The sequence below is a fragment of the Babylonia areolata genome, chromosome 7, assembly GCF_041734735.1.
Source record: "Babylonia areolata isolate BAREFJ2019XMU chromosome 7, ASM4173473v1, whole genome shotgun sequence".
Taxonomy (NCBI): Eukaryota; Metazoa; Mollusca; class Gastropoda; order Neogastropoda; family Buccinidae; genus Babylonia; species Babylonia areolata.
The window spans coordinates 13351581-13371440 of record NC_134882.1 but is presented as its reverse complement, the minus strand read 5'-3'; the positions used below and the strand labels follow the sequence as shown (position 1 = coordinate 13371440).

Sequence of the window (19860 nt, the reverse complement as noted above, 5' to 3'; positions counted from 1 at the left end):
AATTCGGGCTGCCCTCCCCAGGGTGAGCGCGTCGCTACACGACAGCGCCACCCACTTTTTTGTACTTTTTTCCTGCGTGCAGTTTTATTTGTTTTTCCTATCGAAGTGGATTTTTATATAGAATTTTGCCACAAACAACCCTTGTGTTGCCGTGGGTTTTGTTTGTTTTTTGTTTAAAAAAAAATTATCTGTGCTAAGTGCATGCTGCACACGGGACCTCGGTTTTTCGTCTCATCCGAATAACTAGCGTCCAGACCACCACTCAAGGTCTAGTGGAGGGGGACAAAATATCGGCTACTGAGCCGTGATTTGAACCAGCACGCCACTCAGATTCTCTTGCTTCCAAGGTGGACGCATTACCTCTAGGCCATCACACCATGTGTGTGTGTGTGAGAGAGAGAGTGTGTGTGTGTGTCTTCGATCATCTTGTAGTCATGTCGCCTTGCCTAGACATTCAAGTGACTTGGGTGTGCACAGTGTTCATGAATAATGATAATAGTAATGATGATAACAATAAAGAGAGAGAGGGGCAGAGGAGGTATGTCACGGGCTTTATTTCACAATGCTAGGCAGGACTTTTCCGGCTAGTGATGCCTATATTTCATTGTGACTAAGATGTTGTCTTGTTTCCTTTAACATCTTTTCACTCTTTTTGTGTGATGTCAATTACCTACGGGTGTTTCTCTTTCTTCTTTGTCTGGACTAGGCTGACCCCAGAGAAAGGTCCAGTGATGGTGAGGAAAGACCCATTGACCACAGGGAAAGTCCTGTTGACATAGGGAAAGACTACAACTTGGGATTCTCTCTTGAGGGCACATAAGACCATATGGTTGTGTCTGGAGTGGCACTGTTTTCATCGGTCTGCGGGCAGGAGCGGTTTGGTCTGTACAGTGTGCTCAGCAGCTGGAGGTTGGTGTCTTTTGCTGTAGGGCTCTGCAGTTGTGAAATACTGGCTGGTACACCCATGGGAATACTTCTTTTAAGGCTGCAACAAGTTATATCCTGTGGTCTCTTGCCTCTGTTCGGGAGCAGTTATGTCCCTTTAATTCTTAACGGAGTGTCCTGTGCATGCCTGCACCCATCGTGAACACAGAGCAGGCCTCCAAGGGTGGTGCAGGACTGATTGTTCCAAGAGCAGGTGGAGACAGTGCTTCTCTGGGTCCTCTCCAACACCTACGGGTGTTTCTCTTTCTTCTTTGCCTGGACAAGGCTAACCCTGGAGAAAGGTCCAGTGATGGTGAGGAAAGACCCACTGACCACAGGGAAAGTCCTGTTGACAGTGGGAAAGACTACAACTTGGGATTCTCTCTTGAGGGCACATAGGACCGTATGGCTGTGTCTTGAGTGGCACTGTCTTCATCTGTCTGCGGGCAGGGGTGGTTTGGTCTGTAGGGTGTGCTCAGTAGCTGGAGGGTGGTGTCTTTTGCCGGTGGGCAAAAGTCATGAAATACTGGCTGGTACACCCATGGGGATACTTCTTTTAAGGCTGTTGCGATGTTGCATCCTGTGGTCTCTTTTGCCTCTGTTTGGGAGCAGTTATGTTCTTTGAATTCTTAATGGAGTGTCCTGCGCGTGCCTGCACCCATCGTGAACACAGCGCAGGCCTCTAAGGGTGGTGCAGGATTGTTCTAAGGGCGGGAGGAGACAGTGCTTCTCTGGGTCCTCTCCAGCACCTACAGGTGTTTCTCTTTCTTCTTCGTGTCATATGTGAATGTGTGCATGAGTATATGAGAGCATGAGTGTGCAGATTGTGTCTCTTGTGTTTTGTAATATTTTCATAAGCCATTTCCATGGAAACATAGGAACTGCAATGACTATGAGTGGGTAGAAGTGTGAGAAATACTTGCAAGCAGTGCCACAAAGTAATAAACTTTACTGACGTCATATCCAGATATTTCATCCTGGTTTCAATGTATCATTGTGATGTTATGTCACACAGTAGACAGAGAGACAGACATGAGAAGATTGGAGAGAGAAAGGGTATCCTCAGTCTATTCATGAAAATGTATCATGAAAATGTAAAGTTTCCATGGAAACAGTTATGTCTGTCTGGATATGTCTATGATTGGACATGTCATGCAAAGAGAGCAAAGTCAAATCACCCAGACAGCCCTTCACTGGATACTAGAAGGTAGGTGCAAGAGAGGAAGGTGAAAGCACACTTGGCACAGAACAGTCGAAAGAGATCTCAAAACCATGAAGCACACATGGGGTACCAGTCACAGACTGGCTTAAACCGACAACAGTGGTGATTCTCCATTACAGCCCAATATGCTTAGTGGGCAGTATACTGTATACCTTTTTAAAATATTTTTTTAAACAATAAAATATCCAGCATTTACTGAAGAATTTATGAAACCGCACCTTACATAATTTGTTTTTATTTGTTTTGCCAAATTCACAGAAGTGTCAAGTTTGTAAAATAGGCAGTCTGAAGAAATTTTACACACATTCTGCAAATCATTGCCCATTTCACAGAAACATGCAATCATTTACATGTTACGTGAAATCAACAAAGCATTGCTTATTACACAAATACATCAATTTCATTTATTTGGCATGATATATATTAGTGTGCACATGTATATGTTGGCGGATCCTTGAAATACAGATCCTGTGAGATGCAGCTTTTAGACACTAATAGACTTTTCCGGAAAAAAATAGAACTCAGAGCCCAAGCATGTACACCACATATAACATGATTTTGGCTGTAACTTTGTCAGTTATTGTTATCTTCTAGATACATATATACAGTGTTGTGCTTTCTTTGGCGCAGATGATTTTATTAAAGATTCAAAACCTCAACACTATGTATTGCATATATCTGATTTGATCTCTTGGAATAGTGGAGGTGTTGCCCAACTGTGTCAAAATTTTTATCAAAATCTATTCTGAACATGGATCTCCCCACTGAGACTTAAGCTGTCAATCAATTTGAGTGATCGTAGTCAATTCTTAAAAGGGGGTGACTTGTTCTCATAAAATGAAAAAAAGGTCATTGGTAATCCATCAAGTTTCTTTGCTGGAGAGCAGCTAGTGGATTTTGTTTTGGTGGTCAATGTATTGAAGATATAGCAAAATATTTGAAAAAAAGCTATCAATCATTGAAAATTATTCATTCAGTGGATTTTGTTTTGGGTGTCAATATATTGAAGATATAGCAAAATAATTGAAAAAAGCTATCAATCATTGCAAATGATTAATTCATTTTTATGTATACATGTTCCATATAAAGAAATTAAAGAGTAGCCTTCTCTTAGCATGTGTATGTGTGTATGTACACACATGCAATTGCACATGTGTATGTACATACACACATACACATGTGTGTGTGTGTGTGTGTTCATGCCCTTAAGCACTTGTCAGATGCACCTGTGGTTGGGTGTCTGTAAGAAAATAAATGCTTTACGTTTATCAAAAATTCTGTGCAATTACAAGCAAGAACATGAGACACATTCACAATTTTCAGAAACAATTTATTTACACAACAGGAAAACATGGATATGCTCACTTCTAATCAACACAATTTTATAACACATACACTATTTTTTTCTCATAACTTTCATAATATTGTATACCGGTAGTTTCTTTTTGCCATATTCTCTTTCTACCTTATCCAGATCCACACTCTCACGTTCATTTCCACAACTCTCAGAAACCCCACCCCCTCCACACACAATCCTCCCCCCACCAGCCAACCAACAAGAAAAAAACAAAACAGACTTTTCAAGCTGTATGTTCATCAGTCTTCAACTTCTTCTTCTCTTTAACACAGAAACAAGTGTACAGCAGAACAATGACTCCAAATCAGTATTTACAATGTACGCCCCACTCTCTTCATTCTCCCACCTTTATACAAGATTTTGCAACCCTTCAACTTAAAGTCTCAAGCTATTTGGAAATGGGAACAAAATTTCCAATCACTTTGGAACACAAGAAACCAACATTACCTGGTGAATTCTTCCATCATTAACGCACCTAATGGTACTACTGCTATGGTGTAGGTAACCATATCATCATCATCATGGGTCAAGGCGTAAATATCAATTAAGAGTCTCAAAATGTTAATATGATAATGAAGTAGTAACAACAATGAAGTCATCACTGTAGACTGGTAACCTGGTTTCCAAATATTCATTTACATCTTTCCATCCCAACTGTATCCTCTGCTCCTTACTTAAATATTTATCTAGCAAAGGTTCATTCAACTGACTTCTTTTCTCTGGCTGTGACAATAGTTTCTCAGCAAGTGGCATGGAGGCTGGGGTCAGGGTAGTTGTGGGGGGTGTATGCGTGCTAGTAATGTAAGAGACAGCAGACACCTAACTGTCTTAAGACATCAACATTCCTCCTCCTGTCTCTATATTGTTGGCTGTAATTCCCACATTTACTTATTCTGTAAATAGGATTAGTGTAACTTGTACATGCATATTTTATCTATATGCCTATACCAAACACATTAACAGGATTAAGGCACTAGTAAGTCTACACACTTATGCTGGCCTGGAAGATCCAACATTCACTGCTAGGATCCAAACCCATGGACATTTGATATGGAGATCCAACATGCTGCATCCTTGGCTATCGTATCCATCAACATCAGTCCAAAGGCAAACAAATTAAGCACTCTAGTCACAAGGAAACATGAAGGAAGAAAGGGTATGGTCTTCCATATAACATGGATGTCAATAGTACAATAAACAATGAGAGATATGTATCATCTGTTAATTCACTGTAACTATGTTCCATTTTACACAACCCCTGTACATTATGCAGTTCACACATTTAACAACAGCACAGCAGATACACCATAAGGCTGAATACATGTATGGTTATGTGGTCACTGAGCTGTGGCACTCCTGGTCTTGACATTTCTTCCAAGGTTGACTATAAAACTAACTGCGTGTCTAGTCATTCAGGTAAGACAACAGACCGAAGTCCAGAGTGCAGCATGCACTTGGCGCACTAAAAAAAAAAAACGAACCCATGGCAACGGAAGAGCTGTCCTCTGGCAAATTTCTGAAAAAGAAATCCACTCTGATAGGAACACAAATATACAGGCACACAAGACCTGGTTAAGAGCATTGGGTTATGTGGCTGGTCAGGCATCAACCAAGCAGATGTGCAGTGTATATGGATTTGTCTGAACACAGTGACACCTCCTTGAAAAAGCTGAAACCGAAAACTGAGCGATGGCCTTCCTCCCCTTGTCGTCAACATGAGACGTCAGCTTGGTCCAACACTGGGATCAGTATCAAAAAACTATCATAAAAGGTTGTCAGCTGGTAAGTACTGTAAAAAAAAAACTTGGGTTAACTGGTCAGTAATTATCAAGTTAACTACAAAGAAATGTTGGTATCCTAATTCAATTCTGTACTAACCAAGTCATTATTACACACACTGACACTGCATTTCCTTTTTTCTTTTCTTGTTTTTACTCGTTAGTTTGTTTTTTGCCTCTACATACAACACACATTATGGTAATGGTTCTGGACAAAAGAAAAAAAAAAGTAAAAACAAATACAACCATTATATTACTAATAAACACATATGCCTGGACCGCAGAGCAATAATGATAATCATGAAAACAACAAAAAAAACAGACAATGCCAATCGTACTATTTTGTGGGGGTTTTTTTAAAGATTTTTTTTTTTTTTTTTTTTTTACTTTACAATATATACAATATATACTCACAAATTAAAGCAAATATGGTATGCGGAAATAATGCCCCAACACATTTTAATTGCACACAGGCAGCAAAATAAGAAACAAGGATAGATGATGTACACAAAGACCCTCTTCATTCCTCTATTCATGAATCAATTTCTTAAGGTTGATCGAGAACTGTGCTCCACTATTCATTAGCCTTACAACTTATGACCAGAAAAAAATCTTGAAATTATGACAGCTATCTTAGAAGAGAGAAAGTCAGCATGATCCTAAGTCTGGATCAGCAATAAACATGAGACACCTATCAAATGTGATTATCCATGTCACTCTGAAAATCAATGGACTTAAATGTTTACATTTTCATTGGACTGCTTGTTATGTACATTTCCTCTGAAGAAATAACACCACGCAAGTTTAAAAAAAACAGGCATCATGGACTGTGTCTGTTATTACTTGATTTGCTACCAGTAAGCATTCATAAGAAATGTACTTCTGAATAATGAATTATATGCCAAAACATTTCAGGCAAACTAAAAAAGTTATTTCATCTACCATGAAATACCAAAGCATACAGAAATTCTCAGACATAATCTTCTTCTTTCTCCTTTACATTAAAAATCACATAATTTTTATTTTTCAATGCAGTCATCAGATGAAGTCTAGCCCAGAGGGAAAAGAGATGGAAAAAATATCTAGCTTTTTGAGACCAGCAGACACCAAAATTTCTACTCGACAAAAGCTTTGAAACTTCAATCACAGACACAGACATAATCACAGATATACTACATCAAATGGTACAAGAACATTTCAATCAATAAAAATGCAGTTGTTGGTTCATGTTTTCCATCCACTCTAATGCCACATTTCAATACAACTCTGCACAATTCCATTCCGGAGAATGGACTGTAGGGATGAAAGCATCTGATAACAGGTGTGTGTGTGTGTGTGTGTGTGCATATCTGTGCATATACATGTGACATGAGACCGATAAACAAAGAGAGTGGGGCCTAAAGACAAAGAAGAGGGGAGCATGTATGAAATATTCATGATTCACAACTAAACAGACATAGAAGTACATATAGATTAAGACCCATGAACTGATCCATTTAAAGTATTTTATTACCTGTATTTAAAGTTTGCAGAATTAGAGATATACCCTTTTTTTTTCTTTTTTTTTTTTTTACTGAAATGATTCGCTAATTACTAATGCTGTAATAGACACATGATGAGGTGTGTTTTTTTTCCACAGCATTTTTTGTATGGAGGGTCATTTTGTGCTACTGTGGCTGAAGGCACATTTCTGAACAAAGCAATTTTAAAATCTACAGAAGCAGACACTTTTCGTCTTCTTGTCATCAAATAGACCATGATCCTGTACACTGTGTTACTTCAATCAGATCAACACAAGTGCTACACCCATACATAAAATCATAAAACAGGAAACTTTCCACAAAACCAGAAATGTTAATAAAAATTTCCATGGTGTAAAACACCAAAACAGATGATACATTTATATAAATGCAGTATCAAAAGAGCCCTGAGTAAAACACGTTTCTCATTCAAACACCAGTCTGTCAACTGAAAATGTATGCAATTCATCATATCATCAATGGTACATTCCAGCATGAAATATCAAGCATATGCATAAGAGAAGAGAAAAATTGTAATAACAGTTTAGAGAGAAAATGTAATAAAGGTGAGCTGCTGAGAATGTGCTTTATTATCAATGTCCTTTTCTTGCTTCTTCTTTTTTTGCCATTACATCTTCAGTGCTTCCAATGAAATTCCACATGATCTGTATAAATTTTCATCTTTGCTTTACGATGATTGATGACATGATGGTGATGCAGATAACATCAATTACGCAATGGCAATCCACTTCTGCTTTGAGACTGCTTGGCAGATCTGTACTCCATGTTCCTTTTCAATAGTTTTTCCAAGTTTCAACTTGGACTGAGACATACAGATACTTGCAGTGTCTAACAGTCATTTTCATGAAGTGGATGAGTGAAAGTTTTCCAAATGAAGTAGCAAGGTGCTGCCCATATAGTGCTCACTTCTGGGACATCGGGCAGAAATAGTAGCACAATATTTTAGGCTGTGGATAGGTTCTGAATTTACAATCTCTCCATTGTCATCCATGAGCGTCATCCATCATCTGACTAAAATACCAATTTAACATCTAAGAAATTACACAGTCATCTCCATTGTTTCCATTATTAGTAATAATAATCATATAAAAAAAAAAAAAAAACAGATAAAAAAAACCCACCCAATTTTAACCACACCAAACTGAAAACACTGTGAACTTGAAAACGTGTTTTACATCTTGTCAAAGGTGATCTTCTAGACTTCTGGTAAGTAAACATAGACAAATGACATCCACATCATGGCAATATATTCACACACTGGAGCTTACTCAAGCTGCTGTGAATTTTTAAAATGTGTCACTAGAATTTAACAATATCTTGTCAGGAAATATTTTAGCCTCATTTAACTTGCAGACATAGCAAGATTTCTAAAAGCAGTATACTTACAAAATGAATCTGTTTCCATAATTTTGACTCAAATACTTCAGTGTAAATAGCAGATCAATGTTAAATGAAGACAAAAATAAGGATAAATATCATTTAATCCCTGAGAAGACAGAATGTAATCTTAAGTCATGAAAGCTAATTTCACAGTAGAGTCAAACGAAATCTATACAACAGGTTTAAATCCCCCCTCCCCCTCCTTTCCCCTCCAGACCACCATCAAAAAGTCCAATTCAAAAATTTTGGTGGCAGCTGAAATAATATATAATACTTGAATACATATGAACTTTAGATGAACTGGTCTTTCTTTCTGCATGGTGTCATGCGATACAATATGTAGTAGACAACTCTGGCTACTAACAATCTGACAACTGGAAAATTCTAATTTTCAGTTGCAAATATCAGTGTCAACCCTCAGCTCCTAAAGGGAGAGTATCATTTCAGTAGGCAAGTGTTTTGTGTCCCTGGCATGAAAGACTGACCAAATAAAGATTGTGTGAGACCATTAACCACTGCTGAATATGAATGATAATGGTACATACAATATTGTCTTTATCTTGGCATGTATCACTGTTTCAATGCAGTCATATTTTGAGCAAATCAAACCTAATTGTGACAACACATTAAGCAAAGTCTGCAGCACTGCCATGAACTGGCAACCAAATTAAAGTGTACGTACATCAAACCAACAATTATACACTGTAGCCAATAACAATGAACAATACCATCAAGACAGGCAAGCCAATACACTTCGATCATCTGGTTTACGTAGAGCTGCTGGTTGACTCGTACTTGCTCAGGCGGTGCTTGAGGCGTTTGTTTTCTCGACTGATTTTTTCCAGCTCTTCCTTTAGAGTGGTGTTTTCTTTCTCCAAGTAAGCAGCTCTCATGGCAATCTGATTCTCCTTGACTCGCTTGGCATCCCTTGACCTCTTGGCAGCATAGTTGTTCTTCCTTCGCCTGGCCCAGTACTTGTCGTCTTTCAATTCATCAGGGACAAAAACCTGGATTCCACATAAACATGATGCTAAAATTTTGTAGTCTTCAACAACAGATGGGTGTATGATCAAGAAATATCATCAACACAACTGATTATAAATAAATAAAAGTAACAGTGTTTAAAATGCATATAACCACAAGCACATTAAATGATCCATCAATATGAGGGTTTTTTAAATTCTATTTTCACTTTTTGTCATTCATTGGTCCAATTTATGTTTCCTGCAACTATTCATTAAGACTGAGAAGTGCCATGTCATGCACAATATAAAACAGAGAAACAAAGAAGTCACTGAATAAGCAAATAATAAATAAATATAACATGTACACAGTTATACTATATGACTACTGTGCATAAAGCAATTCCACACACTATCTTTATAACACAGATCTGTTCAATATCATCTGAACATTCAGATTTAAATTTTAAGTGTTTTCTCAATATTTGTAATTGTACTGTCTCCTTTTTAAAAACTATTCTCCTTCTTCATATCTGAAATGCACTGGTTTTAAAATCAAATGTGACAGCTAATACTGGTAATAGCATTTAAAAAAAGAAGAAACAATGCTGGAGTGTTTCTGTTAAAAAATGCAACTGCAAACAAAAAGGGTGAAATGCTAGAGTGTTTTTGTTAAAAATGTGATTGCCAACAACATTTGAAAAAGATGCATATTTTGACATAAAAATACCAGTTATATATTATATTACCTTTCTGGACTTCTTAATCATTGGCTGAGGCTTCAGTTCTTCTTCTGTGAAAGTATGTGCTGCAGGGTTAAAAAGTCCTTGGCCTGCAACACAATCATGGCAGTTAGACAAAAGATTCAGTGGTTGAGTACTTTTTTTTCCCCCATTTGAAGTTTTGAGTATATATATGTGTGTGTGTGTGTGTGTGTGTGTGTGTGTATATATATATATATATATATATATATATATATATATATATATATATATGTGTGTGTGTGTGTGTGTGTGTGTGTGTGTATACACACATACTCACAAAAATATTGTGCATAACTGATTCTTTATCTTAAACCAGTCAGATCAAAGAGAAACATTAAAACCAGTAATATCAAAGACTAAAAGAGAAACAATTATATGAATACAAACCAATACCAAAGAAAGAAAGAAAGAGAGGAGAGACCACATCCTCTTGCCGAACATTTTTTTAACACAACACACAACTGGGGATAACCATAAATGACAGATCGTAAAACAAACCTTAACAACTAAAGAGGCTACATGTGATCATAAATAAACAAGGATATTTCATATTGTAAACCCACAAACTCAACAAGAACCATAAACATCCAAACTTGATCTATTTCACAGACACTGATCAAAGTAATGAACAAGACTGCTGATTGATATTGTTACAACAAATTGAACAAAAATTCTTTTTTTCCTTAACTGAATAATTTAAAACAAACCCTTTCTTGTTGTGCGTTACAAAACATAAGCATTAAAACAAAAGCCAAAGGCTTATTATCACAAACATTTTTAGTTGATTTAGCACAATATTCAAGCACAATAACTACCATACCTATCTCTTAACTACTAGTACAAGTCAGTATTTTTTGTATTTTGTATTTCTTTTTATCTCAACAGATTTCTCTGTGTGAAATTCGGGCTGCTCTCCCCAGGGAGAGCGCATCGCTACACTACAGTGCCACCCTTTTTTTTTCTTTTTTTTTTCCTGCATGTAGTTTTATTAGTTTTTCTTATCGACGTGGATTTTTCTACAGAATTTTGCCACGAACAACCCTTTTGTTGCCATGGGTTCTTTTACGTGCGCTAAGTGCATGCTGCACACGGGACCTCGGTTTATCGTCTTATCCGAATGACTAGCATCCAGAGCACCACTCAAGGTCGAACCAGCGCGCTCAGATTCTCTCGCTTCCTATGCAGACGCATTACCTCTAGGCCATCACACCACATACCTGGGACAGATGACAGAACAATATCTTGCTCAGACAGTTTGAAGTCCACCTTGACAGGGAGTGGACTGACAGGTGGGGTGGAGCCAGTGAGTGCAACCTCAGGGGATGTGGCCCGCACCCCTGTGCACAAAAAATGACATTGTGGAATAACTTTACATTATTAATCATGGACAGTACACTTCACAGTGGAACCCACTTTTAAATATGTAACCATAAACGCAAGGTTCACATAAAAAGCAAATTCCACATTCCCAAGCAAGTCCATTCTCTCTCTCTCTCTCTCATATACATATATATATATATATATATATATATAAAGCAAAAATACTTTAAAGAAGATTAGAATCAAATGGAAAAAAATCAATGTAAAGGAGATAATAAAAATACAATAAACCAAAAAATGACTGAGAGCAAGCCAGATCTCAGAGAGACCCAGAAAGACAAAGAGAGGGAGACAGAGTGAGAAAAGAGTCAACATGTACAGAGAAACTGCAAGTCACCTTGTTTCAGTGCAGCTTCCTCAGCCTTCTCCACTTTCGGCTTCAGCAAAAAGTTGTTGGGATTTGTGACGACACTGGCAGTGACAGCAAGGGGCACTGTCGGTATTACAGCAGGGGCAGGCTGAATCACTATGGGGGAAGGGGAGGGAAGGGGGTTGGGAGACGGACTGGCCTGGATAGGGGCACACTCCTGGGGCACAGGTATGGGAGGAGAAGGAACAGGGGAGGTAATCAACTGGTCCAAGCCGGGGGTCTCCACAACAGGGATGCCATTTTCAGACAAGAACTCATCCAGGTCCATGTATTCCAGGTTGAAGTCGTTGGCATCGTATGTCTTATCCCACAGCTGGGGCCCCAGAAAGGCTGAAGTGAAGTCGATTTCTCCTGATCCGTTGGTCCCTTTTTTGGATTTGAAGCCCCCATCTGTAAAATTTGTAGATATTTTTTTTAAAGAAATTGTCTTCCTTTGGTCAAGTTAGAATAATGTGGTTATCATTATAAACAGTGGGAACAGGAAGAAAAAAAACATTATCATTTAGCTTCAAACAAAAGAAAAGCATCCTCCCCTTCGCATAAGTGTGATCCCCAACATTGAAACATCTCAAACAGAAATGATATAACTATCAGACAGTTCTTTAAACAATAAAGAAAAACTTGATACCAGTGGTACTGATACCACTTAGACAGTACTGTCTGACTGTACAAATATATAAAATACTTAAAAGTTAATGATATTTATCAAGTCCAGGAGACATTTTGCAAAAAAAACTTTCACTGACATAACAAGGAATGCCACCAACAAACTATTTATTAAGTATTCAAGGACAAATAGTAATTTTTTTTTTTAAGTTTTGGCAACAGAATTACACCTTATTGGAAAGCACTATTTTTGCATGTTAGGAATTAAAGGGCTAAAAGCGTCAACACTTTCAAAAATTACTTGAACAGGTAAAGAGTATCAGCAATTTGAAAGTCCTTTTTGCTGAATAATAAGAATTATTATCATTACTCCTAAGCAACTGCACTGGCAACTTCGACTGGTGTATTTGTTATGTTTTGACTAAACATTTAAAAGCCGCCAGGCTTATGAAACGTCCGAAGAAATGAAGTGAGCTGATAGTGCCAGCATTCACCTTATGGTCAATGCATAAAAAAGAAAAATCAATTATATGAAAGAAAATAAATGGAGTTATTGTTTTGTTTAAGTCTACTAGATCTATAAAATTTGGTGGTTGGGGGTACAATGAACAAAAGTGGCAAAATAGCCTCAAAAGGCAGCAATCATAGCTAGTGACGTCATGGGTCTAAGTGCGAGTGTTCCCACATGACCTTGATATCCAAAATAGAAACTGGAACTTTAGTCACGTTGCAGAAGGCGTGACTAAGGCGATCTTGATTTTTCGTGGCAAATTGACAGTCTATCTATAAAACATGCCACCAACCCCTAACACATATCGAGAACTACCAAGTTATCTTTGTTTTCTCTTTAAATAATATATCATCAAAAGATTCGTGTAGAAATCTCATCCTCTGGTCAACCAGCGGCTTCGTTGCCGTCGGAGCGACGGCCAACGTCGCTGATAAATATAGAAAAATAACACCGCTTACCTCCGCTCAGCGATGCTGGAGCATGCTGAAGGTCTGGGTTTTCTAACAGAGCCTTCAGTGTCATTCCACTGTATGTGTTGTGGTTCAAAGCCATTTTGTTTCGATGTGAATTGACGATGCTCTCAAGCACGCTTCTACCTCTAAAGCCGATGTCTTCCACTGACTTGTTGACATTAATTTCAACCAATAGAAACGCAAGATCAGCTAACGCCCTTACCTCTGCATTTTGATTGGTCAAATTTGCTTATATAATGTGTTTTTTTTGTGTGTGTGTTTTTTTCCTGTTTGTTTTTGTCTTTTTACTGAAAAGTTTCACAGCTTATAATTATAAGTCATTGTAAATGAATAAAGAGATAAGAATAATTAAAAAAAAATAATAAAGGAGGGGGCGGAGGCGTGGAGGAACGAAAGAAAGAGAAAAGAAACCTTCCTGTGTACGCATGTTCTCATAATATTTTTTCCCCAATGTTAAGAAGTGATGAATGAGTACATACGTGTGTGTGTGTGCTCAATAATTTGAGGGAAGTGATAAAATTAGTATAAAATTGAATGTGTTCAGTATTTTGCGCAAAGTGATAAAACAGTGCACGCGAGTGCCATTTTTTCGATAGTAGATAGAACGACTGAGTGAGTGAGTTCGTGAAAGTTTTAACTCAAACCAATATAAGATCACTCCATCCTTCAACAACCAGAAATAAGCAAAGATCACTGCATGGAGGCAAGCTAAAGACAATATGATTCATTCACCTCGAGAAAAAAAAATCACTATGGTACAAAATAAAGAATATAGGATACGTTTTGATGTGATACCGTTCGATTGTTATTTTGAGGCTGAATATGATATCGATGGCAGTAGCAAAAACAGCGCATTAGTACTGATCTATGAGTTGCAGCGGCAATTTTGTATGGTACTGATAGCTTTGAAAGAGCAGCAACAGTAACAGAAACGATACAGTAGCACTGATATATGTATCCTGAGTAATCGTGGAATCAGTATGGGTTTGCAGCCACCGGTACACCACTGACGTATCCTATTTCTGAAAGCCGGCATCACTTTCATGAATGGCCGCAGAAGCGTGCAGCAGCAGTGGTAGTGTTGGAGTTTTTGGCAATAATTTAATTACTCAAACTAACAGCCATCATATATTTCAGCCGGTTACAGACAGTCGGAAATTATCTCTCAGATTTGTTATATAACAAAATTTTGTGTCGTTTTAGAGCCCCATTTTATAGAGAGCCAATCACTCATTTGTAATATGGGGATTAAACCTGCTTGGCTTAACTGATTTGCAACAACTATATATATATATATATATATATATATATATATATATATATATAGAGAGAGAGAGAGAGAGAGAGAGAGAGAGAGAGAGAGTTGTCTCGATCAGCCTTATTCCTTCACCCTCTCCCAGCTCTCCCTCGTTAAGTGTTTTCGCATCTAAAATTTAAAATTGTACCCCGGCGGTCTGTTGTTGGTGAGTTTTGGGACTGAATAACTGAAAATGACTGACGTGTGTGTATGAGTACCAGGGCTGTAACATTATAGTTATTACATGTACTCTTTTATTCAGTTACTCTCCTTTCTGTTTCACTGTGTGCCCCTCTCCGTTCAGTTGAATTTTTATGTAAATGTCACACACTCAGTGACACACCTGACTGACGCGCACACACACACACACACACACACACACACACACACACACACACACACACACACCGGGCACACACACACACACACAATGTCTTCAGAATGCCAAGAACCTTCTATGAGTCCGATGTATATGGCACACTCAGAGGACCACGCAGCACAGGTTTATCACATAGTTTGCATCAGTTAGGGTACACTAAGCGTTAACATTCTTTCATCTGCATCAGTAAAGTATCCTTCGCAACATTGCAAGTCTTAATGAATGTACCATTTGTGCATTTGGAAATGTTTGATCTGGGCATGAAAACACTGCATGGTTATTTTGTGTAGTACTGCTGAGTCCTCCACACTCAGGTTGGAGCGAAAGGAAAAGTAAGACTTGAAGTGTGTGTGTGTGTGTGTGTGTGTGTGTGTGTGTGTGTGTGTGTGTGTGGTGTGTCTGTGTGTGTGTGTGTGTGTGTGTGTGTGTGTGTGTGTGTGTGTGTGTGTGTGTGTGTGTGTGTGTGATTGTTCATAATAATTATCTGCAATGCATAGTGTTGTCTTGGTTTGTATTGATGCGTATACATGCGGGCACGTCAGTGTGTGTGTGTGTGTGTGTGTGTGTGTGTGTGTGTGTGTGTGTGTGTCAGACAGAGAGAGACAGAGAGAGACAGAGACAGAGAGACAGAGAGATGATACAAAACGGTGTTCGTTGATTCTCTTTGAAATTTTGTCATCCCTCCCCTTCTTGTTTACCGTGCCGGGCTTAACTTGAATGGACCAAAAAGTCTCTCTCTCTCTCTCTCTCTCTCTCTCTCTCTCTCTCTCTCTCTCTCTCACACAGGTAAATACGACAACCATTTCAACACCGGAGGCACTTGTTTTGTTGTTTAATAAAATCCACCTGTAAAGTTATCACATCTCTATAAATGAAATATATCACAATGGCCTTTGTCAGTCTTATTTGGAGAGAATTATGTGTAAACAAAAATTCTGGTTGTGTACATCGCTGGCTTATCAAGCAGTTCCACTTGCAGTAAATAAATGACTGGAAAAAAAAACACAGAATAAGTAAATTGATAGACAAGTAATGGTAATTAGTAGTAGCCCCCAAATACGTTATAGACAAAAAAAACAAAACAAAAAACCATGTTTTATGTATGCACACACAGAGACACACTCACATATATACATACATTCATAGCCAAAGAATAGCCTATTACATTTATGAACACACACACATACACACACACATACACACACACACACACACACACACACACACACACACACACACACACACACACACACACACACACACACACACACACACACACACACACACACACAAGGAGGGTATGTTTTCATAGCTCACGTGCAGAAAGAAAGGAGAGATAAGATCTACAAAGCACCAATATAATGTTTACTGAATGTTCGAAAAAAACAACAACAAAAAAACACCACCACCACCAACAACAACAACAAAAGAAATAGTAGGCTGATTATATACCTCTATTATGAAATGGAAAAAAAAAAAAAAATTCATCGTTCGTTCATATTGAGCATCGTGGCCTCGGTCGTTTGGAATTAAATATCACAATAACTCACGATGCAGATTTTGTTGTTCTCATCTCCGATAATGGTACAGAATCGATTTAAGCAATGAATACAAGTGTGTGCTTTCAGCTGTTACCATGGAAATGTATCGAGGCATCTGGTCTTCGATTGAAGAGGAAGATTGGGAGGCAAAGGGTAGATTTTCAGAGACAATGTGTTGCCTTTCAATGATTGTTCACCTTTCTTCTTCTTCTTCTTTTTTTAAATTTTTTTTTTTTATACTCGATTTGAACGATTAATGATCTCTGGACTATACCAAAACATTACATCACATGGGACAAAACTGAAAGATCGAGTTACCCCCCTCCCCCACCCATTACATAAATAAATTCAATAAAGAAAACTTTATGAAAGTAGATCTATCTGCAACAAACTGATTTTCAAAAACTGATCACAATATTTAACGTATTCATACAACGATTCTTTATTATAACATATTCATTTATCAGCATTTAATTTTAAAATTGTTTGTTATTTTTTTTAAAGAGTTCGATCGTGTCTAATTAGAACATTCTAAAATTTCAATGATAACCTGCAGTGTCTGCAACATTTGCTGTGGAATTGTGGTTAAAGCTTCTATGAACTCTTCTTCTGCGTTCACTCGTATGCACACGAGTGGGCTTTTACGTGTATGACCGTTTTTAACCCCGCCATGTAGGCAGTCATACTCCGTTTTCGGGGGTGTGCATGCTGGGTATGTTCTTGTTTCCATAACCCACCGAACGCTGACATGGATTACAGGATCTTTAACGTGCGTATTTGATCTTCTGCTTGCATATACACACGAAGGGGGTTCAGGCACTAGCAGGTCTGCACATAATTATGTTGACCTGGGAGATCGTAAAAATCTCCACCCTTTACCCACCAGGCGCCGTCACCGTGATTCGAACCCGGGACCCTCAGACTGACAGTCCAACACTTTAACCACTCGGCTATTGCGCCCGTTGCTTCTGTGAACAATCCAAGATCCAAACCATGAACAGCTTGAGCTTCATGGTGTCAGCCAATAGTTCATTATTAAGTCAAATCTACGTTGTATACAGCCACTATAGTAGGAATGTCTGGAAAATCTACATAATCATGCCAAACTCAGTGTTAAAGTTTAGCGCGCGCTCACACACACACACACACACACACACACACACACACACACACTGAACATGTTAATTACATTTAGACTGTTAACATGCGAAAGCCAATAAAAGATAAAGAGCAAAGTGTTAATTGTATCACTTTGTCAGTGTACTGGAAGCATGCTGATATACAGTTGTATTTTGAGCAGATATGAAAGAATAGGCAAGTGCGTATACCTAAATAATTAGTTCATATCGATAATGCGCAATATTCTAGCAGGTGTCAGCTAAGAAAACAAATCAACGAAGAAACAAAATTGAACAGATCGATAATCTCCAACCACAATTGAAACAGAAATATTAATAATAAATGGTTTTAATCTTCAGGAATGATTCAAAGAATGCCATGTGTTACTGAATATATTATTTTATGCACACACAATAATGTATTTCTCATAGAAGGTACCAAAGGTACACTATATTCTATAACACAAGCTAGGTTACAAATTTCTACACATCAGCTACCTTTGTATTTAGGAAAAGCATTTCAAATATAGGCTGACAAACACTACATCAAATACCAAAAATAAAACATAAGACAAGGACAAAGAAAGAAGAAGAAAATCTGGCAACAAAATTTTCCCACTCCCACACACAACTTACTGTTTCATCAAACAAATCTGGGTTTCTCGTTATTCTACTTGTACAATATAAATGATGACAATTAATACTAGAAATACAAGGACGAGCTGCTTCTGTCGATTCTCTGCCCTCGATGTACTTCAAGAATGGATTTTTCTATCACAAAAGCACGATATGAATCTTAAATATAAAAGAAATTAAACAAAACAAAAGGGAAATTCTACACGGTCCACTTTTCTTAGGGATCTACCAACTTGAGCTCAAAATGTATGAGACACTGAACAACACCAACAGCTACCCCAATGGACACAGCTCAGCCAAGAAACTATGGCAATTTTTTGTGACAATGTTGGTCTGTCGGAAATGAAGAGTCTTCGTGATTTTTTGTCAAAACTTGTCCTGTTTCTGCGTTATGTTGCCAGGTGATTTACTCTTTGTGGTAGACAATATGTTCATTTTGTTTGTTGAGCGCTGTTCGGGGTTTGTGTTTCCAACACAATAGTTGTGGTGCTGGCCATGCACTTCACAACACTCTGTGTCACCAGTTATTTCATGGTCAGCAAACCGCCTCTGACGAAAGTAAATCGACATCATGGGTTTACCATGAACAACGAAATTGGAGAATTTGACGAAAGTCTGTTGATAAAAGTCGAATATCTTTGAGTTGAATAACAACAACATTGTAAACATTCAGAGCTGTTATTCAAAACCATGACAAATTCATGAGCTTAAATGTTGTATGTTTAATTAGACTTGTCACAATGTCGAAAAAATCAATGTGAACATTACAAAAATTCTAAGCTTGGTTTCGTCATTTCAACGTCACTTTTTCCCCTTACTCTTTGTAAAAGACACCGTAAGTCGGAAGTTGGGTTTGTTGCTCTTCTTCTTCTCCTTCTAATATTATTATTATTATTATTATTATTATTATTATTGCTTTTGTTCTTGTTTTTTCTTGTTGTTGCCTTGTTTCAAGGCCATGTATCAACATATTTGTACTGATTCAGATTCTGACAAGGAGGCTCTCAGTTCAACCATGCTATGATTTCTTGGTGTGGTTTTTGTGTGTGTGTGTGTGTGTGTGTGTGTGTGTGTGTGTGTGTGTGTGTGTGTGTGTGTGTGTTTTAATAAGCAGTGTCAAAATTTGAATGTTTCAAGTCAATTTTCATGACGATGTCGAAGATGTAGGCTAAATTCTCTGAAAACTGAACTATATATCATTATTTGATACCTTTCATTTTGGGATTTGTTAGAAGTTCAAAAGCCTGACCATACATTATTACGTCCCTTATAATTATATCCATTCTATTTCGAGATTTTAAGAAGCTGAAAAAAACTCATCTTTCAGTTTAACATCGGGATAAGAAGCTGACACTATCGACGACTCTAATACTCTTTCCATTTAGGATTGTATGAAGATGACAAATTAACACTATATGATGACGAATCGACAGTCTCTCATTGTTTAGTTCGCATTCTCAGTGGCTGGAAACTTGAACAGAGAAGTCATGATGACCGACATCTTCCATCTGAAGACGTAGACACACACGCCTTTGACGTCTGAAGACAACGTTGCGTCGCAGGCTGACCTGAAGGAGAAGAGAGTCTCTCTTGGCGTAGCTGTCATTATTCAAAGGTTAAG

The 19860-nt window shown here is 37.9% G+C and overlaps 1 protein-coding gene across 1 annotated transcript; it reads right to left on the bottom strand.

Annotated features, from left to right (window-relative positions):
• Positions 1 to 3455: 3455 nt before the first annotated feature.
• On the bottom strand, positions 3456 to 13405 carry LOC143283725 (thyrotroph embryonic factor-like). The gene is made up of 5 exons (XM_076590003.1): positions 13254 to 13405; positions 11646 to 12068; positions 11146 to 11265; positions 9914 to 9996; positions 3456 to 9209 (listed from the first exon to the last, which is right to left on the bottom strand). Exons 1-5 carry the CDS (start codon positions 13345 to 13347, stop codon positions 8970 to 8972), a joined length of 960 nt encoding a protein of 319 aa, XP_076446118.1. The 5' UTR covers positions 13348 to 13405; the 3' UTR covers positions 3456 to 8969.
• Positions 13406 to 19860: the final 6455 nt, after the last annotated feature.